Source organism: Buteo buteo, chromosome 1 (genome assembly GCF_964188355.1).
Source record: "Buteo buteo chromosome 1, bButBut1.hap1.1, whole genome shotgun sequence".
NCBI classification, from domain to species: Eukaryota; Metazoa; Chordata; class Aves; order Accipitriformes; family Accipitridae; genus Buteo; species Buteo buteo.
This window is the reverse complement of record NC_134171.1, coordinates 13,279,603-13,301,048: the sequence shown is the minus strand read 5'-3', so window position 1 is coordinate 13,301,048 and position 21,446 is coordinate 13,279,603. Positions and strand designations below refer to the sequence as shown.

Here is a 21,446-nt window from a genome sequence, read left to right as displayed (position 1 = left end):
CTTTCCAAAGACTGTGATATGGAGTCATGAGTAGCTGAACTGTAAGCTTCAGGGGAGAGAGGAGGAGACAAAGTAGGTACTGAGTGGGTGTAAATGTTGCTGTCGTGTGGCCATTGTATTTGTTACCAGTGTTAAATACAGAAACTTGCATCATGCTGATTTACCTAGCTACAAAGTCAGTTAAGTGAACTTGTTTATTCATTAATATGGTGTGATGTACTTCATTTTTGTGCAATAGGTAGTTTTTGATCCTGTAGTAACTCTCATGTCAAAACAATGAGTTAATGTAGATGTTGTTTCTGTCTTAAGATGTTTCTGTTTTACAAAAGTATAAATTACATAGAAACTCCATCTATGTACACACTGACAGATGTCTTGATGGGAAACACTTTAATTCTCTGCTGTCCTCATTTCCTAAATCTTACAAAATCAGTTATTCACTTTGAGAAAACAGATTTTTTTTACTTACATTCCCAGCCTCATTCCTGTTGCAGTTCAGCTTTGCATCTATTATGTACAAACTGTGTTTCTAAGTAATATAATTTTTCCTCTTCTGTGGATTCACAGGGAGACTAACCAGACTGTCCAGCTGACCCAGGAGTTCCTTGAGTACCATGTGAATGGAGACGTGATGAAAGGACCCATTTCAGATAACTACTTATTTGCCCCAAATGCTTCAGCTGTTCCAGTATCAAAAGCAGTGGGATTGGAAGTGGTTTTTGGAAACTTGATGACAGAGATACGGCAGTATTTCTACAGGTGCAATACCATTACAGCTTCACTTCACTGGAATGTTTAATTCTCTGTAGATATCTATGAAATTAATTCTGTATAGTTACTCCTAGACAGTGAGTTCTGTGTACTGTTTAGGATTTAGACAAAAGAACTGGCACGCATCTGCTAAATGTAGTGCTCAGGAAGCACCTCCTTTAAATAGCACGTATTACTGTAGGAAGGGAGGTGAAGATTTTTCAGAGTTATCATCTGTGGTACGCTTTATAGTGCAGCTAACATCTTCTTACATGGGTGGAATTTGGACATAATGGTTCATTTTTATAACTGCATATCTTCCTTACAAGTGATTAGAGAAAGGAGAAATTAATCTTCCACAAGGACACTCTGGCCCCTGATGAACTAGCTACTTTTCTGTGTTAAAATTATATTAGTCTATAACCCCTTCACCCTCTTTTAAATCTGGTTATTTGATTGAAGCCTTTTGCTTTTCATGGCATTGTACAAGGATTGTAGTTGAGAAGGACCTTTGGAAAACAGTGGAATTCTTGCATCAAAATTAACGTTGCCCAGATTGAAAAAATACCTGTATTCTGTAAAATGTAAATGTGTTGCTTAGGGAGTCATAATTATTTTAAAATTTTTTGTAATTTTGAGAGAAACAGAGCCTCTCTAATCAAATTAAGAGTCCTCTTTACACTTGCAATGGCAAAGAAAATTGTGGGATATCATTTATTCCAGCTGAATATCTGTACATTTGAAAATTAAATTGAAATTAATAAGAATTGTACATGTACATGAAACATATAGAAAACAGGCAAGAAAGTTCTCTGTGTGTAGGATGACATCATGAATGATTTGCAAATCCTGACATAACAGATTAAGTGCTCCACTTTATAAACTCTGCATATCTTTCCTCTCATTTTTGTAGTAATGTTACCGCTCAGGATTACATATATGCAGTATATACCAGGATGTATACAGTACCAGAAGGCTATGATGGGAAGTTGCTTTGCCATAGGATAGAGCAAGAATACAGCGTTGGGCCTTTGGAATTAAATCGTGAAGCAGTTCTAAGAACAAGCACAAATTTGAACACCAGGCAGCTACTCTACACTGACAGCAATGGATATCAGATTCAGAAAAGACCATTCAAGGCATATATGAATAACACAGTGGCTCGGGTAGGCACAAAGCTGTAATCCAAAGTCAGTTGTGTCTTATCTTTGTTCTCCATTACTGTTACCTAAGTTAATATTATCACTGCATGATTTACTATATGTTTTTAGAATTATTATCCTATGGTCCAGACTGCCTACATTGAAGATGATACCACAAGGCTGATGCTCCTTGCAGAAAGAGCTCATGGTGTCTCAAGTCAAGGAAATGGACAAGTGGAGGTAACATACAAAAATATTTTATTTTTTTAATAGCAGAGCATGATTTCATGGCTGCTGATAATATTAAAGCACGATGACTGATTACTGTTGTGACATTTACTTTCCCAATACAGGTGATGCTTCACAGAAGACTATGGAACAACCTTCAGTGGGACCTGAATTACAATCTCACTTTGAATGACTCTTCAGTGGTTCGCCCTGTGATTTGGCTTATTTTAGGAACCAAGGATGTCACCAATGTGTTGTATCGGACAAGTGGATTGGCATTAGAACACAGGCCAGTGGTAATGTTTGGAGCATTATCAGGTAACTCATTCTGTCTCCTGTGCTATCTTTAGCATCTGAATGGCTTATTTATTTTGCTCTGATTTAGCTGTTAAGTTTGTAAATGCAGACTTCAAGCCTCCTGTGTGGCAAAGTTAGTATACAGTGAGTTAGGAGGCAAATTTAGAGCCTGCTAATTACTTTGCATTAATTTCAAACATGGCTGTTGTCCAAGTGTATGAAATGTTTCTCTTGTTATGTACTTATCTCTACTTTCAGAGGAGAAGAAATTTTAAAGCATCTAATGAGAACAAAATGTCCATACAGGGAATTAGTGCCAAGTAGCTAGTGTACCATATATCAGCTTCCTGGATGCTGAGTCCTTAATGACCATTTTTGAGTCATTCTTTTAAAAATATTTGTTTGACTTATTAACTAAAGCTGGAGCCTGGTAGTGGAATAGCAACTTCAAGCTGCAGTGAGATTTTCTTTATGGAAAGCTCTGATATACTTCTCCAGCAGTTAAAATCATGCTGCTTTCTGCTTTGTATCTCAGAAGGCCTTGGAGCAGAAAGCATAGCATCTGCTTTGCATCTGTCTTGGAAGAAAAACCAAAAATCTCTTTACCCTTTCACAGTACCCTAGCCAGGCTTGTGTGTGTGATGGATGTTTGATGTTTGCTTTGTTTCACTTTGCATGGAGAAGATAAACCAAAGCTACCCAGACAACTTCAGCAGAATTCAGTCCATGGTTCACCTGTAACTGTCCCACCTAATCTTCATCTCCAGACTCTGAGCATTCCAGGGTGGAGATACAGCTCTAATCATGCAGAGCAGGTCCACAATGTCCGCATAGGTAGGTGCTTTCAAAAGGGTAGCTGGATGTTACACTTAAAGAAGCTGGCTTTCTTTTCTGTCTATCTTCTATGGCTAGTACTTCTATTTATTCAAAGTGTTAAATTCCTTTATCAAGATAGTTATTTGTGCTGTACAATTGCTCTACTCAAACAGTAAAATATTTCTCCTGCATGATGAGTTCATCATGCCTGTTAGCGTCATTCCTGTCAAGAGTGGGAGCTGGGTATTTCTTGCTGTTAGCCCTCTTGCTGATTTTAAAAAATGGGAATTAAGTTCAAATTATGAGACTGTAAAGCTTAAAAAAAAAAAAAGTTGAAAAGTTGGTTTTATTTTTAAAGTAAGAAAATGTTTGCATTTTTTTTTCTCCTAAAGGTAAACAGAAGCAAGGTGATGCAGACTTCAGTCGTGTCCTGCTAAGAATTAGGCACTTGTATGAAGTTGGGGAGGATCCTGTGCTGTCTCAACCTGTGATGGTAAATCTGAAGGTAAATTTAATCCTTTCAGACAGAGTACCACTTGAAGTGTTTTTGTTTCAAAGAGAACTGGTTCTGGAATGAAACGTTCCATATGCTAGAGACTCCACAAAAGATGGATACAGCAATACTAGTATAACTTTAACCTCAGAGGGAAGCAGGTCTCATTTTTACTCAGCTTTACAACACAGAAGCCATTACTTCACATGAAGTGGCCATAGGCACAGCATGAAGATCTGCATAAATATCAGTAGGACTGGTTCTGTTGAACTCTTGGTTGTATAACACTTCCCGCAGTACCATAACCAGTGCAGAGAGTAGTAATTTGTTTTGCTGTTTCTTTAGTTATTGCAAGTTGTACCTATAGTTAATGAAATGTGGACAGGATTAAAGGAAACAAACATTTTTTTCCTCTGTGGTTTATTTCTGTGAGTTGTTGAAACTTTGGTCACTTCCTTCAGGTACTGTGTATTTTCAGTTTCTTGTTTATTTGATCTTTTATATAGAAGTAGATTATACTATAATATGTGGCAGGGGTTTATTATTTTAAAATAGTGAAATTTTGATTGGGATGACAAACATGGGGAACAAGGTGAGGGTTCTCTGTTTTGTTTTTAAAAGTGCAGTGTGAGTTTCAGCTCTTGAATGGAGAGATTAGTAGGCTCTGAACTTTACTACAGCACAGAGGAAGCTCTCAGTACCTCAGCCTCTTAGTTTGAAGCCTGGTGAATCTGTAGTTGCCCTTATGTTGCATGACATAGCAGATTTTTAAAGTCTCTACTGCTCTGCTTAACAGGTCAATGCTAGAGACGAAAGTTCTAATCTGGTCTAACGGTATACTAGACCGTAAGTGTGATGCTATTTTCAATAAACTATGGTTTGATTCCTTCTGTTTTCTTTACTCACAGTCTTTGCTAAATGGATTAGGATCAGTGATCCTAGTGGAAGAGCGATCACTCACAGGTACCTGGGACATAAACGCTTTGAAGCGGTGGAAATGGAAGACTGCACAATATCCAAGCAAAGGTAAGTGGAATAAGGTGGTTGGTGTCTATTTTGTTGCTGACTATTGAAGCTTGATGAATGGTCTAATTAAAAGTATATAAATACTTGCAAGATTAAAAATATATTGTTCTTCTATATGACAGACCTAGTATCTGGCAGAGCCTGCAAGCGATAACATTTAGCAAAGATTCCCTGCAAATACTAGACTGCTGTATTTCTCTGATGCCTTCTTTTGCCTAGAAGCATTAAAAAGCTTGAAATCTTTCTGGAGTTATCTTTCTCCAGATAGAAACGGCTACTTTATGAATTCACACTTGTGACACAGATTGATTTTGTTAGATGCTGGTGAGTTGTGTTAATCTAAGCTTAAGCCTGCGCTGCAGAAAAACAGACAGCTGCAGTTAAAAATCCCCACTGTAATCAGCTTGAAGGACTGTGTGGATATGATTCAACTTGGGGCTGACACTCAAGTCAAATGCTGTGCGTGACCTCATTTCATTTCTCATTCCAGTTAGTTGCTTGGACATTGTCCTTACTGTCACTTATATCCATATATGTGCCTTGTAAAAAGCTTGCAGAGGTTTCGGGCTGGGCTGGGTGGGAGTTTAGAGCTCTGCTTGACCTGCAGCTAGGAACTTGCTTGCTGTTTACTCATGATGAAGAAAAAGTGCATGACTGGGGAGTCGTTCACTTTTTCTGTGTGAGTCAGTGTGTGAAAAGTAGATGGACTGTTGTATATTTTAGTATTATGAATGGGTGCATCTTAGGCTCCATACTACTTACAGCTTTAAGGAGGACAATCAAACACCAGCTTTCTAGGAAGGGATGAGTTAAAACTGTTGAGATAGAATAATATGTACATTTGAGTAAAGCTGCTTATTGAATAAATTACCAACATTTTTGTGTTTTACAGGATTCTCCAACAGTACAGAGACCTCAGAAAACTTTGTAGTAACTGTTCACCCAAAGGAAATAAGGACTTTCTTTGTATACTTTCAGGGTCAATAAAGTTTGACATTGTATTTCAGGTGTGAATATGTAATAGCTTCCAATTTTTGTTTCAAGACATGAGTAATGATCTTGAAAAATATTTTACTGCTGTTAATGAAAGAAATAGTCATTTTGGAATAAATTCTAAATTTAATTAAACTGTTGGCATGCGTTTGTGGGTATTTTTGTTGTTTAATTATTTACAACTCGTATTTTTTCTGAAATCTGTTCAATTCAAAAATACAGAAATGACCTTGGTGTTGCAGTGCAAGCATATTGAACATTTTTGTGCTTGCTGTGGAATGTTTTAAAGTGACTGCTTCTGTGATACTTCACTGCAGAGCACTGACAGTCATATTAGTCCTACAGTCTTGAATTGTCTTTCTAATTAGTGGTGATCTCCAGAGTCTTTTCCTAGGGATTTTATTGTTAGAGGAGATGACTTCCAAATCACAGAACAGTGATTTGCCAAATGATGTTCTGTTTCTACATGCAAGAAGGTATGCCTGTCATATTTTTCAGCTACTGTGTCTTTTGGGCAACAATTGCAAAGTTTCTGCTTTGATGTAAACTGAAATCAAACGTACTGTTTGTATTCCTTTTCACTAAGTTCATTTAAATTGTGTCTCTTAAGGTTCAGATCTGATTGGCTTTGCTTCACAGTATCCCAGTCCTGGATGTTCAGTCTTGTGTTCTGGGTAAACTGGAGCTAGTCTGTCAACAGGTGTATTGCCACATGGCCAGTAACTAACTCATCACATAACCTGAAGCAGGAACACTGTTCTTATGACACTGTGAACTTGCATACTTGTCAGGCTTAAAGAATGTGCACAGTGGTAGCAGGAAATTTTTCATTAGCATCAAGTTGAAGTTAATTATGGAGGTTTGTGTTGAGGGGTTAAACTGGCAGTAAGTGCAAATTCTAAGCAGATCTGATTGAGCAGCAACAGAAGGAAACTTCGACAGTGGCTAGCTTTCCTAATAGCTGCTATGTATTTAAGTCCAAAAGAAAAGTTGCATTCTTCTATTTTTCTTCTTAGCTCTAAACAATGTGGAGCTGTAGAATGTGATTCTGTTCACGTGCCATTGGGCATCTCTACTTATTTTACTTATTCACCGTGAAAATGCACATAGCTGAGATGAGAATCAAGTCAGTCACTTCACTGCAGTGGTAATGATGAATTATGCTTGCTGGACAAAACTGTTTTTCTGATCAGTGAAACGTAAAACTGAAAGAGGAAATAAATAAGTATAAAAGAGGAAAATAGGTGCCTTTACAGTCAATTAATAATTCCAGATCTAGAATCATGTAAAAATGACATTTTACTGTGGTAATTGTTCTAATTTACTTTGGCTGTTCAGCAATAATTTCTTCCATGTAGAGACACTGTTGAAGAACAAAGGAAATGGAGTGAAAAGGACTCTCCCAGAATAGCTGTTGTGAAATAGTTCTGCTGAAAGAGCTGCGCTGGTGGTCAATTTTTCCATGTAGACAGCCTGTGTACACTAACTGGTTGCATCTCATTAAAATCACTGCAGAAACTGCCACATTCAGTTATTGGATGAAGAAAGGTTGTTTCATATTTTCTATTGGTTATTTTTCATACTTGACTGTATTTAGTGATATGCCAATCTAACCTGCCCTGCTGCAGTGAAAGCCATTTTCCTGCAACGTTAAGCCCAAAGGGGAGGTTTATAGCACTGTAACTAGGATACAGTAAAGCATGATGGCAGCTATTTTTTGTTTTGTGTATGTATTTGGGAAACGAAATGTGTTCAGTTAAGTCATTTTCCTTGCTTGTACAACTTTTCTCATTCCCTGCTTGGTTATGCCATGTAGTATAACGGGTATACTGTGTAGGTTATACGGTGGTGTGATTACAATTCATATTTTTGCAACTGAAGTGGTATTTACTAATACACATGCTGGTAACAGCAAGTCATGTTGGTAGATTATAAAAATTGAACTGTATCTTCAGTGGGTAATTGCACGGTCAGTCCCAGCCAAGCAGTAAAGGATCCTACAGTTGCTAACTATGGGCACCACTTTCCCAGATGTCAGGTTGATATGTTTCTAGTAGGCTGTGTTAGAACAAATCCTACAAAAACTTTCTGTATGCAGGATACTATAAACAGGAATACCTCATTACCAGCTGGTTTCTCTGTTGGGGCTTTTCTACTTCAATTTGTGGAGACTTTCTGATTTAAAAGAAAAAAAAAAAGAAAACAAAACCCAACAAACCACAGAATTTTATCTGGAGTTACTTCAGTGCAATTGGCCATCAGGGAATAATTTGCCACTGGAGGCATCCAAGACTGGTCTGTGAAAAGCATGGCATTCCTGCTGGAAGAAGATGTTGTGGCATATTTTATATGTTCTTTTTCCTGAGAAATCTCAGCTCAAGGAAATGGAAGCCTGCAGACATTTAAATCTCTGTAGAGGGGCCCATTTAGTAATCATCCTTTTTCTTCTCTCACGTGTGTCAAGATAGTGAGGAGAAATATTGCAGTGCTACATCAAGACTTGATAGAAATCAGGCCACTCTGTACTTAAATACTACTTTAATCCATACATCAGATGGGACACAAAAGAAAAGAGGGTGAATGTAATGTTATAAACAGAGGAAAAAGTCATGTATGCATGCAGCATACTTGTACTATGGTAAATAAGCTTTGTTTTTAATTTTGGTTAGAGTTACAGAAGTGGAAGAGCTAGGAGGAGGTAGCAGAGCACTTGGGTGTTGGGGAAGGAGAGGATGTGAAGAGCAGTCGGAGTGAAACTGATAAAAGAAGTCTGAAATGCAGATCTTTTGATAACAGCTTATTTTGTCCACAGCTTCTGGCTGCAGAACCTCCAAGATGCTGCTTTTCTGGGTCTTGTGGGAGATCAGTTCCTTTTGCCTGGAAACCTGAATTATATTTGTTCTATCGTTCTATGTAATTTTGAAGAGTAGAAGTATGAATGTCCTCAAGAACAGGTGGAGTCCTATTTGTGTCCAGGAACAGAGTGGCTCTTGGTAAATCCCTATTTTACCCTCTACTTTTCCAGTGCCCAAGGCCACTTTTTCATGTTTTCTCTGTGGGCTCTAGGCACTGCTGGCTCTAGCATTGCTCAGCATCTGATAGGGCTTGGGTAGCAAAGACGCGAGCCTCAGTTACAAAGTAGAAAGGGAGCTACTTCCAACCACTGAAGATGCCAGGTTTTGCCCCTGCTTGGCAAATACATGGTCAGGTTTGTTATAGTCCACTTTCAAATTTTCATAACAAATAAACGTAAATGGTTTTGCTCCATCTTCTTATTCTATGCAGCAGAATTACATTTGACTACCTTGAGTTTCATGCATACTCTCCTCAATGCTGCTGTAGATTAATAAACTTTCCCAGATGACAGTAACACCTCAAAAATGCTCTCAAGTAAGTCTGACATATGCATAAGGAGGAGGGAGAGGGTTTAGGTTTTCTTTGTTTAAAAGTTTCAAATGTATTTTTCAGTATGCCTCCACTGGTGTGCTTTGAATGCCATGGAGAAAAGTTTTGGGAAGACAGATTTGTGCAAAGCATCCAGAAGAGACTGGCTGTAACTATCACTGCCACTCCAAGAACAGAGTACCTCTTTGCTGAGCAGCTGCTCTGCAATCATCTCCAGCACAAAGGTGTGTAAAATTACACATTTACAGAGTCCAAATGCATCACTGATGCAGTTTCCAAGGTTAACTAAGATTAACTTGCAGAAAGAAAAGAAAACTTAACAGGATCTTTCTGTTGTAGATGCTTTCCTGACCCACATAGTCATTTTGTGTGCTGCACTTATCCTGGCAGCAAAGCTAGCTTAAGAACTTTTGTCACCATATTTTTCCACCCACTCAGTAGTACTGTAATGAGAGTTTGTGGGGTTGTGTTGTAAATCGGTACAATGAAGTAACCAGGGCTAAAAATAAACCTTGTTCCCAACCCCTTTCTCTGTGTGCTAGTTCATTTAATCTCTGACACTAGATGCTTTGGATTAGAACAAAAGCATCTTCCAGAGTAAATATAAGCTGCTATCAGCACTATTGAAGAAGCTTCACCTAGTTTCTAGACAAAATATTCTGCATGCTGGAGCTGCTAGCTGCATAACTCAACACTAAATGCACAAATGTAGATCTTTAAATACGAGAGAAACTAGTTTTTCCCTTGAATATACACATGCAAACTTAATTTATTCTACATCTTTGATCACTAGTACCAAACATAACATGAATGTCAGTGCTAACAGAATTATTTAATATAATTAAATAACATCATTAAGTATAAATTATTTGCTTTAATATATCCATTCATTCCCTTGAATTCGAAGGTATTTGTTATGTCCTCACTAACTCTAAAAGGTGATAACTAAGTCAGCTGAGTACCATCAGAAATGGGGATAGCCGACAGCACTTTTTGACATTTATCTTTGCTATTGTCTCTTTTTTAATTTTACTTGGTAGTGTAAATGACACTGGAAACTACTTCTGTAAGGTAGCTACTAAGAAGCAGGTGAGCTGATGCATCATGCTTTTGTTGCTGACAAATGCAAAGGAACGGTGCTTTAGGCTTTCAATGGGGCTGTGTCTTCGTTACAAATTGCAGTTCAGCTGTTCTGGACACCTGCCCAGTGCTGCTAAAACTTGATGTTAGTTCTAGGAAATTTTGTGCTTGATAGGTTCTTACAAGTTCTGCATTTAACTTATTCATGTTCTCAGCTTTCTATTCATGTTTCTCATGTTTCTATTTGATTTGATTTTTTAAAATTTTTTTTTTTTTTTAAGTTCTGTCATTGCATTTTGATGTTACCCAACTGAATGTTCTTGTGGGACAATTTTGTCTGGCCTGGTACCTTTGCATTTGAAACACCTGTCCAGGGAATAAGACTGGGTAAGTTGAGAAAAATGGAAGCAATGTTTTGTCTTCCACTTCTCTGGCCAGGCAATGTAAGTGATTCTGGGTTGGAGCCAAAAATCAGTACTGGAGAACATTAAACAACATACAGTTATCTATATTTGTAGAATTTTTTTTAATAATTGAAGGCCAATGAGTTTCAACATGGGCCTTAACTTGGTGATGTAACTATAGATCATTTTATTTAACGCATGCCTATAACCATCCTGAAACAAGCCTTAGTTAACATACATGGTGCTGGTATTGCATTAATGCAGCTGCACCTATAGAGGTAATAGTGAGATGCACTGCGTACATGGCATAGTGTCCTGGATTGTTTCCCACTGATGTTGCGGGGTGTTGGGGCCACTGCGAGTGCAGTCTTCAAACTCGGTCTTTGAACTCAGCCTTCTTCCATTGCTCCTGCCGATGGAGCTATGCTACTGTTAAAGCAAAAGTAGGAAAGTCCTTTTCACAGGAGGGAAGAATTTAGGCAAGATTTCATTAAGATGACAATGAAATGTGTGATAAAGAAAGATAAGAAGTAATACTTGGCATCAATGTAAACTAAGAACAATCATTGCCTTTTTGGATGTGGATAAGATTCATCATGTGGGCTGGAAGAGGCTACTGACAAGATGTACACAGTAACTAAAGAAGTCTAATCGTCATAAAATGCCTTTAAATGAAGTATTGCAGAAGTGCAGTGGCAAACATTCATGAGACCACTGTGAGTGTGGAAAAGCAGTTCTTTATGTCATATCAGAAGAGAGGCTAATCTAGTGTTGAAAGGTAACCAGTTAGGGCACAATTTAAAATTTAAAGAAGAAATGTTCTGATTTCAGACAGTATGGCTGGCCTTTAAAACAGACACATCTATGACGACAATTTCAAAGAGTGTAGGCAAAATGTGGGTTGCGTTTAGGTTATTATCGCCCTCACCACATGAGGGAAGAGGAAGTTAGGCTGAGAATCTGACATGCTTTCATTTGTTGTTTTGCTGATCTTTGACAAAGACACCCTCATGCAAGCGCTAATCATAATCCTTCATGATGATCATAATTTCACTGAAACTTCTTTTAACAATGTGTTTTAGCTGCTTAGGTAAGTGCTGTTTATTTTCTTTGGGTTTTTTGTTCATAGTTAGTCACCTGTAATTCTTGAACTGGATTTAAAAAAAACTTTTCACAGTATATCCACCTCAAATACTTGTGTGTGAGACAAGGAGAATGTTAACTATATTTTCATAATGCTGAAATAAAAATTAAAATGCATGGGGAATCAAAAAGCATTTTCACAAAGAAATTGTTGTACACCCAAAATTATGTTAGCTTAATGCAAGCAGCATTTTCCTTAGACCTTCAGACTTTAATATTTATTGTGACAAACACTGAATGTAGAATTTTAAAACGTTGAGGAGTTTTTGTTCTAGATCACGTAGGTACTGAAATACAAAGCAGGTGAAGTTTCATGTTTCTTATTCAATACAAATTGCACTGGATAATACTGAAGGTGTTCAGTATAAATTAAGAAACAGAATGGAAAAGAGGGAGAGATTAAGAGATTAAGCAAGGGCAAAAGGATTTTTTCAGTGATACTTTTCAGAAAGACACTAAAGTCACAAGACGGAAACGTAGCACAGCCTATAGCACAACTGCATTTTAAATGACAAACCAAATGAACAGAAAACCTGAAATTAGTGGTCAGTTCTTTGACACCTGAAGAGTTTCTAAGTTGTCATTTAGACACTACATCAATTCTTTCCCTTATTTATCTGCTTACCCCTATACTGTCCATATTGTTCTCTGAAAGATGTTGAGCGCTGCATTGTGGAAAAAAACAGAGATGCCTAACTCCTTTAGGTGTGATGAATATGTGGCTTTTTCTAAGGGCAAAGGAAAAAAGTTTATTTGCGTAATTCTGATAAGACTTATCAGATGCCATTTTAGGACCAGATAGGGGCAAAATCGTCCCATTACTTATATGTTTTGTGTGAAAAATGCCTGAGTTACAAACAGGATAAGATTTGGAAGAAAATAATGCAGTTTACTCTCATTATGAGTAGCTCCTCACTTTAATAGTATAAATGCTAGAAAAAAGGAAGTTATAATTCTTCACGCGGCATATGCAATTAATGATTTCAGCAGTCATGGGGATAGATTTTATATGATTAGCACTTTTGTGATAAGCATCAACGTCATTAGAATAAAAAAAGGTTAGCTGATATCTACACAGTGGTTTCACTCCTGAAGAAAATATTTTGTATGGTATTGCACACTATCTCATGTAGATCGCTTTGCATATGGACAGTGAGTGGTAAAGAGATTCAAAGCAGGAAAGGGTAAAAAGGTTGATTTCCTCTGATACAGGCCGAGGCAGCCTTAGCTAAAAGCCAGGCAACAGACCTGATGAGACAACTGTGGTCTGCATGGCATATTGTGTACTTCTTAAACTAAGGAGGTGAATTTGATTCTATAAACCACTTGTCAGCAAAAACTTAATGAAAGAAGTTTAAACAAAATTAAAGAACCCACCTCAAAAATGCTGTACACTTGTCACTAATTAGAAGCAGTGCAGGACAAGAACTCCTACATCGTGAAAGAAATTGTAGTGGATTTTTCCTTCATTTTGATGAGTCTTTCACTATTCACTGATGAATCATTCTGAATTACTCCTTTTGGTCGTTCTTTATCTGGAAAAGTGTTTAATATGCTTCAGACTTAACCTCTATTATAAAAGCTTTTTGTTGAAAATAAAAAATAAGTGTATCAGCAAGTACACAGAAAATCTTCATTTATTGCGCACAAATGATGAAGGGCTTTAACACACCATATTAAAAGTTTCCTTTAGCCAGAAAGTAATTGCCATTGTTCAAAGGAGAAACGGGTAGTAACTAATCTTAAAAATTAATCTCATAATGATTTTACAGTATTAACATTGTTTTAAATACTGTGATTGTAGACATTACAGCTGTGATGTCATCTCTTTGCTGCTTTAACTTTTAAATCTATGTGTATTTCTCCACTAGCTACAGGTCCCAATAATTTAACAGTCATCCAAACACCAACAAAAATACATCTGTCAGTTGGAGACTACACTGAAATCACCTGTATCTGGGAAAAATCTGTTGTGAGGTACAGAGTAAGCTGGTATCTTCTTAATAAAGAGAACGTCACCAAAACTATATCATCAAAACTCTTCTATGTATCCAACGTCACCCATGAAAGCAAGGATGTGCTAGTGATACAGTCTGCCAATGTAAATGACACTGGATTTTACTACTGTGAGATAATTATTGAAATACCTTTCTGTAAGAAAGTATGTGGAAATGGGACAACAGTGATAGTTGAAGAGAAAGGTAAGCTAGCAAGAACATATGCATGCCATTTAACTTGTCATCATAAAGATTCTTCAGTTTGAACAATTTTATACGTTTCCTCCCTCTCCCACATCCTTCCTTCAACACTGTGGATCTCAGGATGAATGAGACAAACACAGAGAGGACCTGGACAGGTCTTAATAACAATTGACTTAAGCTCTCTGCCTTAATACCCCCAATGTAGTGTTTGTTTTCTTCTACAAGGGTTTGCTAATAGGAATCATTAGTTAAGGTTCACCACAAAGCTGTGCATCAGCTGTGTATTTCACAAAAGACCCAAACACAATTCCTCCTCAGAAGGGATTTGGTAGGCTAGATGTGAGACAGTGAATGATTTTGCCTTGTGGTAAGGAGTGGCTGAAACGATCACATGGTTACTCCATTCAGTAATACGTACCCTTTACTAACCATTCCATTTTTTTATTACAAGTTCCTAATAAAAAGTGGGAGATAAATCAACATGGAAGATAGAGCAGTATGGGCTCTATATTTATAAGGATTTGTGTCTATAAAGTTGTTACGACAAAATGTTTGGTATAGGCTGTGTCTCCTTATTTTATTATAGTCATATGGTAACCTTTACAGGGGAGCAATTTAAGGTCTCAATGCTTAATTAAGCATTGAAAAGCATTAATATAATGAGTATTCAAACACAATTAAGTTTTTCAGTGATAGGACTGAGGTATGTTTCACCTTAAATTATGAAAAGAATGTGACATACCTAGAAAACAATTTATATCACTTCTGTTACACAACTGTCTCAAGATACTATGCATCACTTCTTGAAGATGCTGATCTCTGCCTCTCTCTTTCTACCTCTCAACTGTAGTGAAAGACTGGGGGACTAGACCTTTAACATTATCAAACATCACTCGTATACCAACTAGTCAAGTCATGGGAAGTAACCTTTCTGTTCATCCAGCACAGTCCAGTTTTGGACACTATTTTACACTATTGGACAACTGGTAGTCCAAAGAGAGGCACAAAAATGATCAAAGATTTAGAAAACATCAGTGGCAGAGAATGAATGAAGTAATGTTCAAAATGGGGGGAAATGAATGTCAAAGGCTGTTAAAGAGTTAAAATAATCTGAGCTCCTAAAATGAGTTAAGTGATCTGATCTCTTACTTGGTCAAGTAGCAATAGCCTTAAAGTACAAGCAGAAAAGACTCAGTTTAGACACCAGGGGCGAAAAACTGTCAAACTGCAGGAGCTATAGGAGGGATTGATGTTACTGTTCATCAGGCGTGCATCCCTCAGGAATGGTATAGGTGACCTTGCACTTGGGTGGGGGGATAGACTGATTCACTCCTGAAGTCATTTTTAATTTTAATTTTTTTTTTTTTTTTTTTGCTATGGTGGTGTTCTTCTATTGGATCTTTGAATAGTACATAACTTTATTTGAAACATATAATTGCAGAAGCTGACTCATTGAAAAAGATACATTCGACAATATGGGCCATCATTCCCTTCTTAGTGGCAGTGGGAAGCTTGGTTTTTTGCTACAAAAAAAACCTGCACTCAAAACTTTCGGGTGAGTGACAATATTTCCATTAACACATAATTTCTAAGTTAGATGTTTGTTTTGAAATGGCTGGACAGGTGCGCTTAAGAGGCATCACTAAGAGGAATTTCAGTGTATAACTTTTGCTCACCTGGTCCTGATCTGCTGAGGGCACCTCAAGCTGAGAGGCGGGATCGGAAGGCTCAGTTTGTAGTTCAAGCGAACGTTCTTGCAGCCACTTGCCTCCGTTATTTTCTTTCCAGAAAGAGTGAGCACTTAGACTGACCTGTCTAGGATATGGAAGGAATACCAATTCTGGTAATTTCTTAGCAGACTGAAAAAGTGAGGAGCCAGAACTTTGCTCTGTATAATGGTCTTACTCTAGGTAGTGACACCTGGAAGTGACAGCTGAAAGACCTGACTTTGGGGACTTTGTTCTGAGCTATGTTTTTTAAGCTGCAAATTTTTTTAACTAATGATTAATTTTTGTTTGTTGCAAAATCCTGAAATGAAGGACGGAAGAAGTCACAGGAAGAAACAGTGAAGGGTACAGGACAAGTATAAATGTAGGGCATCTGTGGGCGGTGGGTACAGATCAGTAACATATAACCTAAGGCAGCCTCTTAAGTAACTGTAGCATGACTATTATGGTTGCAATGTGAGTCTTACTCAGCTTGTGAGCTGTCAGGGGTATAGGTGGAATATCTGCGACTTGAGATGCAATTCCACTAGCAGATTAAAAAAGCAGAGGGAGGGGATTTAGGCAAGTGAAATCTCCTATTTCAGTCACTGGAGTTGACACAGGCGTGGATCTTGAGGCCTCTGTATGAACTGACCCATGGTAGATGCTTACTTAAGGGTGAGCTGATCAGTTCTCTTGATTGGTTTCCATGGCACAAACTCTGTTGAAGAGAACTCCATTGATTAAGGGGTGTTCAGAAACCTGAAATAGCTGTTTCCATCTGCAAGCTGAATAGCGCTCGAGCGCCCGTCATCAAGGCTAGCGGTACAAGAGCTCTGCACTCTTCATTGCAGAGCTTTATAGTACTCTGGTAGAGTACCAGTGTGACTCTGGAAGGGGACAGTAAGCGAGCGGTGACTGTAACTTGGTTTTTGCTAAGGTTCTGCACAACTTCCTGTGACGGCAGGGAGGCATCAGGAGGAGCAGATGCTTGAAGCTGCAGAACTTCAGGGGGGGAATAAATCCACCAGTGAAGCAGCTGAGGAAAACTCATCATGCAATTCTGCTGAATGGGTAAGTGGTTTATAAAAAGACTCTTGCTATGAGAGAAGGACTTTCAAAATGAGGCACTGGGGAGTGTGCCGAACAGAAAGCTGCTGTTCCTAGGATGACATCTTGCTATACATGAAAAAGGTTTAAAGCAAAAATTTGAAAAAAAGTTTTCTTGCAAGAGACAACACTTAGAAATAAGAAAAAAGATATTTATGTAGTAGGAAAGTACTGGATTCTGTTGTTATATTTAATGTCACTCTAAAATTGCCTGGAGAAGAGGGCAGCAAAATGTGGAGAATATCAATATAGAGACTGAGTGAAATAAGTGCAGAAGAGGTAAAAAATGGCAATAAAGTCCCTTTACATATAATCATATACCAAGCTCAAGGGGCTTGGACCAGCTTTGGCTCATAGGGCCGTTAGATCAAGCAAGACTTGCTGAAAGCAAGTAGCAGATTTCAGGCACGCTCCTTTTTCCAGGCAGTTATTCATCTTTTAATTACCTTAAAACATAAGGTGGGCAAAGCAAAGAAGCCCTAATTTAACGCTTGCATATGCAGGCACAACTTCCATTGCAATCAACTGGACAGACTTGGATAAGCCACACAGACATGATGTAAAATTCTAAAGCCCGTGGTCAGGACTGCAGTTACTGAGCTTATAGATTCCTGAATTCTCCTGTTAGAGAACCTAGCTTCAGTCTTGATTTGATCATATTGCTACTGAAATCATGGTGAGAGAGAATATCAGGATGCAGGTAATAAACCAGTAATATCAATCTTTTATTGTGCAATAGTCATAATTCTAAAAAAAAGAAAATGTATACCTAGGAAAATTCATTCCCCATATGTAGATTCCCACTGAAGCTAAGAGACTTGCTTTTACAGGAAATATCGTAGTAGAAAATTATAAAAATACAAGGCATGATATGGTCTGGACATTGTAATAAAATATTCTAATTACTAGCTATAAATGGGTAACTCTTCTACTTGTTAATATTTAATGAAGATGTAAGAAAACAAGGTTGAGAATGAGAAAGCAAGCATCAGAGGTGGTGCAGAGTTCATTAGTAGCCATTAACTGCTCAGGGTTTGTATGGACAACAATACTCATCCAGAGGATGTGTGAATACAATTATAAAAGGTCTTTTGTTGTTGCTTTATAATTTAGCAGCTGTTAGCCACAGTAATGTGTCACAACATTGGTTCAGTGTTTTCTTTAATGTAACAGACCTTTTCGCTATTTTAAAGAAAGCAGGAAGAGTAATTTCATAATGGTATCATTTTAAATGTGAAAGCATAATTGGATCTTATAAATCATTCAAGAGATCCAGTAGATTAGTAAAGGCAGTACATACGATGTGCATGGACCCTATATTTCAAACAAATTAAGCCAGTAGTGATGAGCAAATATTATGGTATGTCTGGAGTTGCACTCATTGCCTTTCAATTGTGTTGCAGAACATCATCGGTTTAATTTTTTTTTTTCTGTTTGTGCAAACATAAGTCTCTAAAAAGTTCACACTAGTTTTTTACGTTGCTTACACTTTTTTTTTTTTTAAGCTTGGAAATTTGCTGCACATTCTGGGTAGGTTTGGGCACCATTTCTAGAACAGCGAAAGTGAAGGTTCTGTACGCCTCTGCAAGACTATTTACAGTCTCCAATTTATGTCATGTTTTTTTCCAATTCTTGTACTTGCAAAGGCAATCTTGTAAACAGAACTTGAATCAAGCCATGGATTTTATTCTCACCTGTATCATATGTCATAACAATGCTGAGCAATTAGATCAGGTGACAACACATAGCTCCAAGTATCTAAGTTAGCTTAAACTGAGAGTGAACATCCCCATGGCAAAGCTGGCCCCTGTGGTTGTGCTTTTACTATATAGCATTTGTCTCTGTCTGTCTGGAGATTCATCCCATATTTCCTGACTTCAGATGCTCAGAGAGTGTTTCCCAGACAGTTCTGCCAGCTACAGGGGAATTTGGCCCTTGAAGGAATTCTTGAAGCAGTTGATGATTTTTTCATTGCTAAGTTCTGCAGGTTCCAGCCCAAATCTAAGCGCTGCTGTAGCATTAATGCAAACTTCCAGCTCATGGAACCACACAAAAAGTGCACTCCTGAGGGGCTCTGGTTGTGCAAAAATACACAGAAGCATCATCCAGATTAGTTGGCTGTACTTAACCGTGCCTCCTGTTTGACATTCAGCCATCCGGTACCTCTCTCTGTTCTGAACATCTTTCATTAAAACAAAAATAGTTAACCCCCATAGTAAAGTATAAGTGTGAAGACAAAAAGCTACCACTGCATGACTTCCACCTTTTAATTGTTTTATTCCATGTCAGCCTGAGAATTTGATTTGATATGTCTGTGAGCACAGGTCTTTGTACACATTTCAGGGAGAACTTTAATTCTCAGGTTTTGCTAAAGGACTTACCTGAAGATCCCAAATCCTACATGCGCTTAGGAAATGAAAACAGGATAATTTTTGCACAGGCTACAATAACATCTGAATACTGCAGCAGTTTGCTGGTTTACTGCATCAGAAGAGCATCCATCCAGAAGGAAGTGTGTGATAGAGCTTTTTGGAAATACTGGAGTTAAATGATTAAGGGGATAAAAAAGCTTTGTCATTTCAGATTTCATAGAACCTGGTTTACACTGCAACTTGACATCTTTGGTATTCTAATTAAGTACTTTGTGCCTGGTACCTAATTAACTAAGAGAATTGAATCCAAACATAGGAAGACTTTGCCTTTCAATGTTAGTATCAAGACACTCTTTCCCTCTGAAATTATAACTCCATGGCCTGTGTTTCTCTCTGTTCCCTCGGGCTGTGCTAGTTGCTGTGTCTTGGGTAAAAGTTCATTTTAAATAGACTTTATGGGTAAAAGTTATTTTGACTGGAGTTTTCTTTGCTTTTTAAGGCTGTGTCTACACTTTATGAATCACTTGATTTTTTTTGCAATGAATCAAGAGGAGAAGATGACAAATCCACTGTGACTATTGTATCCAATGCAGCAGATGAGCAAATTTCACAAACTAGGGCAGCTGAAAAGTCTAGAATGAGACAAGGATCTGCCATCTACTTTGACATTCAGAACTAAAATGACGATGTCATAAACAAAATATGGCTAAACAACTATGAAACTGAAAACAATATGATAATTTGCTGCTGAAGGATGGATTAAGTGAATTTCCTCTCAGAAGCGTGTCAGTGGGACAATATACAAGAAAAAAGGTTGGTTCCAAGCAGTCTCTGAATGTTTTGTCACTAACAAAGGAGCTTGAATTTGGAGGGTATGTCATTTTAGAAGACTGTCTTCAACTCTTCCCTCCATGTCCAAAAATAATAAAGGATGTATTATACTTTGAAAAAGTCTCCTTGACTGAACAACTTTCTCCAACAAAAGCTTTTCTTCAGACAGCCCATGTATAAATAGCAGAACATAGAGAAAAAAATGCACATGGTGGTAATCATTTGACTGAATAGACAGTACTACGCATAGGATGGAGTCTGACCTCTGAAACTATCATCACTGCTGACCACATCATAGCCAGAGTTGTATGCCAGAAAGGATTACATTCCTGTAGAAAGGGACTGTTAGTGTTAATTCATTCACACACTAGGAAAAACCTTCCAGAGAAGGTAGTCTCCTATGCACAATGAAATACAAGGTTTAAATGAAGCTATATATATTATTACGGTGTATAATTATTCTCTAACTGGTGGAGGAGGGGTGCTTGGAGGAGATGGGAGTGTTAACACTTGTTCCACTTTTGCCAGCTCTAAAACTTTAAAAAAAAAAATCACTGAAGAAAAATCAAAACTGAAAATGTAAGTAAAACCTGCCTTCCAAGGTCTGAAGAGGGGTGAAGAGTATTAACAGCAAAGCTAATGGCACTTGTCCAAGGACTGCTGAATACTAAGAGCAGATATCTGAAAGGTGAATGTATTTATGTACCAAGGTTACTTCATCTTCTGTTAAAGTTTTTTCAGAGCTCAGCTGGAGGTTAGCTCACCTTGCCAGCAAAGCAGGGAGAAACGACTTCACTGCTCAAGAGGTTTGTTACAGCTTGTACCTGGGCAGCGCAGTAGATGCAGACTAGCTTTCCCAGACCCCTTACAAACAGTTTGCCTAGTCTAAATGTGTGACTGCCTTGCTACCCAATATTCTGTAATGAAATCTTTGAGGCCGTACAGCATGGATCGTGCTCTGGCTCTGTCTGTGCTATAGTGACTACAGTTCACAAAGCTACCTCTCAAATTACTGTAGCTCGGCTGTGGCTCACTGTTTGGTGGGGATCCCCTTTTCTGGGCTATTCTGTAACCTGCCCTGAATGCCCTTCTGCAGTGAATAAACTGCTGTCCAAAATATGCTGTAATCGCTGTACTGTGAACATACCCTGTATAAGAGAAACTATTTGTTATAGTACATCCCATTGTATTTATGTATAAATTGAATAAAGCAAGAGGATTTTCTTTTCTTCCTTTTGAAGTTCAGTCACTTTAAAATCTCGATGTTTTCTGTCCTGAAACTCATTATTATAGATTTGTTTCCTTTACTGCATGGTGAAACACTGCCACATGCCATATTCCTTTGAGGATCACAAATGAGACTCTGGATTTCCACAAACCCTGTAACTTTGTCCCCTGCACAAGAAAGTCATAATCAGTAAAAGGGGTGATGACCTTCAGCCCAGGTCC

General features: G+C 37.9%; 2 protein-coding genes across 4 annotated transcripts in view; both read left to right on the top strand.

Annotated features, from left to right (window-relative positions):
* MAN2B2 (mannosidase alpha class 2B member 2) overlaps positions 1 to 5,893 on the top strand; it is a 30,765-nt gene extending 24,872 nt beyond the window's left edge. For 2 of the 3 annotated variants that reach the window (XM_075022705.1, XM_075022723.1), the window contains exons 12-19: positions 568 to 759; positions 1,664 to 1,916; positions 2,022 to 2,132; positions 2,246 to 2,438; positions 3,099 to 3,251; positions 3,626 to 3,738; positions 4,635 to 4,752; positions 5,645 to 5,893. In XM_075022705.1, the coding sequence (XP_074878806.1) occupies positions 568 to 759; positions 1,664 to 1,916; positions 2,022 to 2,132; positions 2,246 to 2,438; positions 3,099 to 3,251; positions 3,626 to 3,738; positions 4,635 to 4,752; positions 5,645 to 5,739 (1,228 nt within the window). In that variant the 3' untranslated portion in view covers positions 5,740 to 5,893. The remainder of the gene's footprint in view (positions 1 to 567; positions 760 to 1,663; positions 1,917 to 2,021; positions 2,133 to 2,245; positions 2,439 to 3,098; positions 3,252 to 3,625; positions 3,739 to 4,634; positions 4,753 to 5,644) is intronic. The other variant, XM_075022715.1, reaches the window with a different exon arrangement.
* Positions 5,894 to 9,214: 3,321 nt separating this feature from the next.
* Positions 9,215 to 21,206, top strand: LOC142032312 (uncharacterized). The gene is made up of 5 exons (XM_075030917.1): positions 9,215 to 9,374; positions 13,649 to 13,978; positions 15,420 to 15,533; positions 16,625 to 16,758; positions 19,666 to 21,206. The coding sequence occupies exons 1-5, from the start codon at positions 9,215 to 9,217 to the stop codon at positions 19,843 to 19,845; spliced, it is 918 nt and encodes a 305-aa protein (XP_074887018.1). The 3' UTR covers positions 19,846 to 21,206.
* Positions 21,207 to 21,446: the final 240 nt, after the last annotated feature.

Excerpts from the sequence above, each read along its gene's own strand:
- LOC142032312 (XM_075030917.1), top strand. The coding sequence starts at position 9,215 with ATGCCTCCACTGGTGTGCTTTGAATGCCATGGAGAAAAGTTTTGGGAA. Across the intron at positions 13,979-15,419 it reads AGTGATAGTTGAAGAGAAAG|AAGCTGACTCATTGAAAAAG; the intron begins GTAAGCTAGCAA and ends ATATAATTGCAG. Across the intron at positions 16,759-19,665 it reads CATGCAATTCTGCTGAATGG|GCTGTGTCTACACTTTATGA; the intron begins GTAAGTGGTTTA and ends TTGCTTTTTAAG.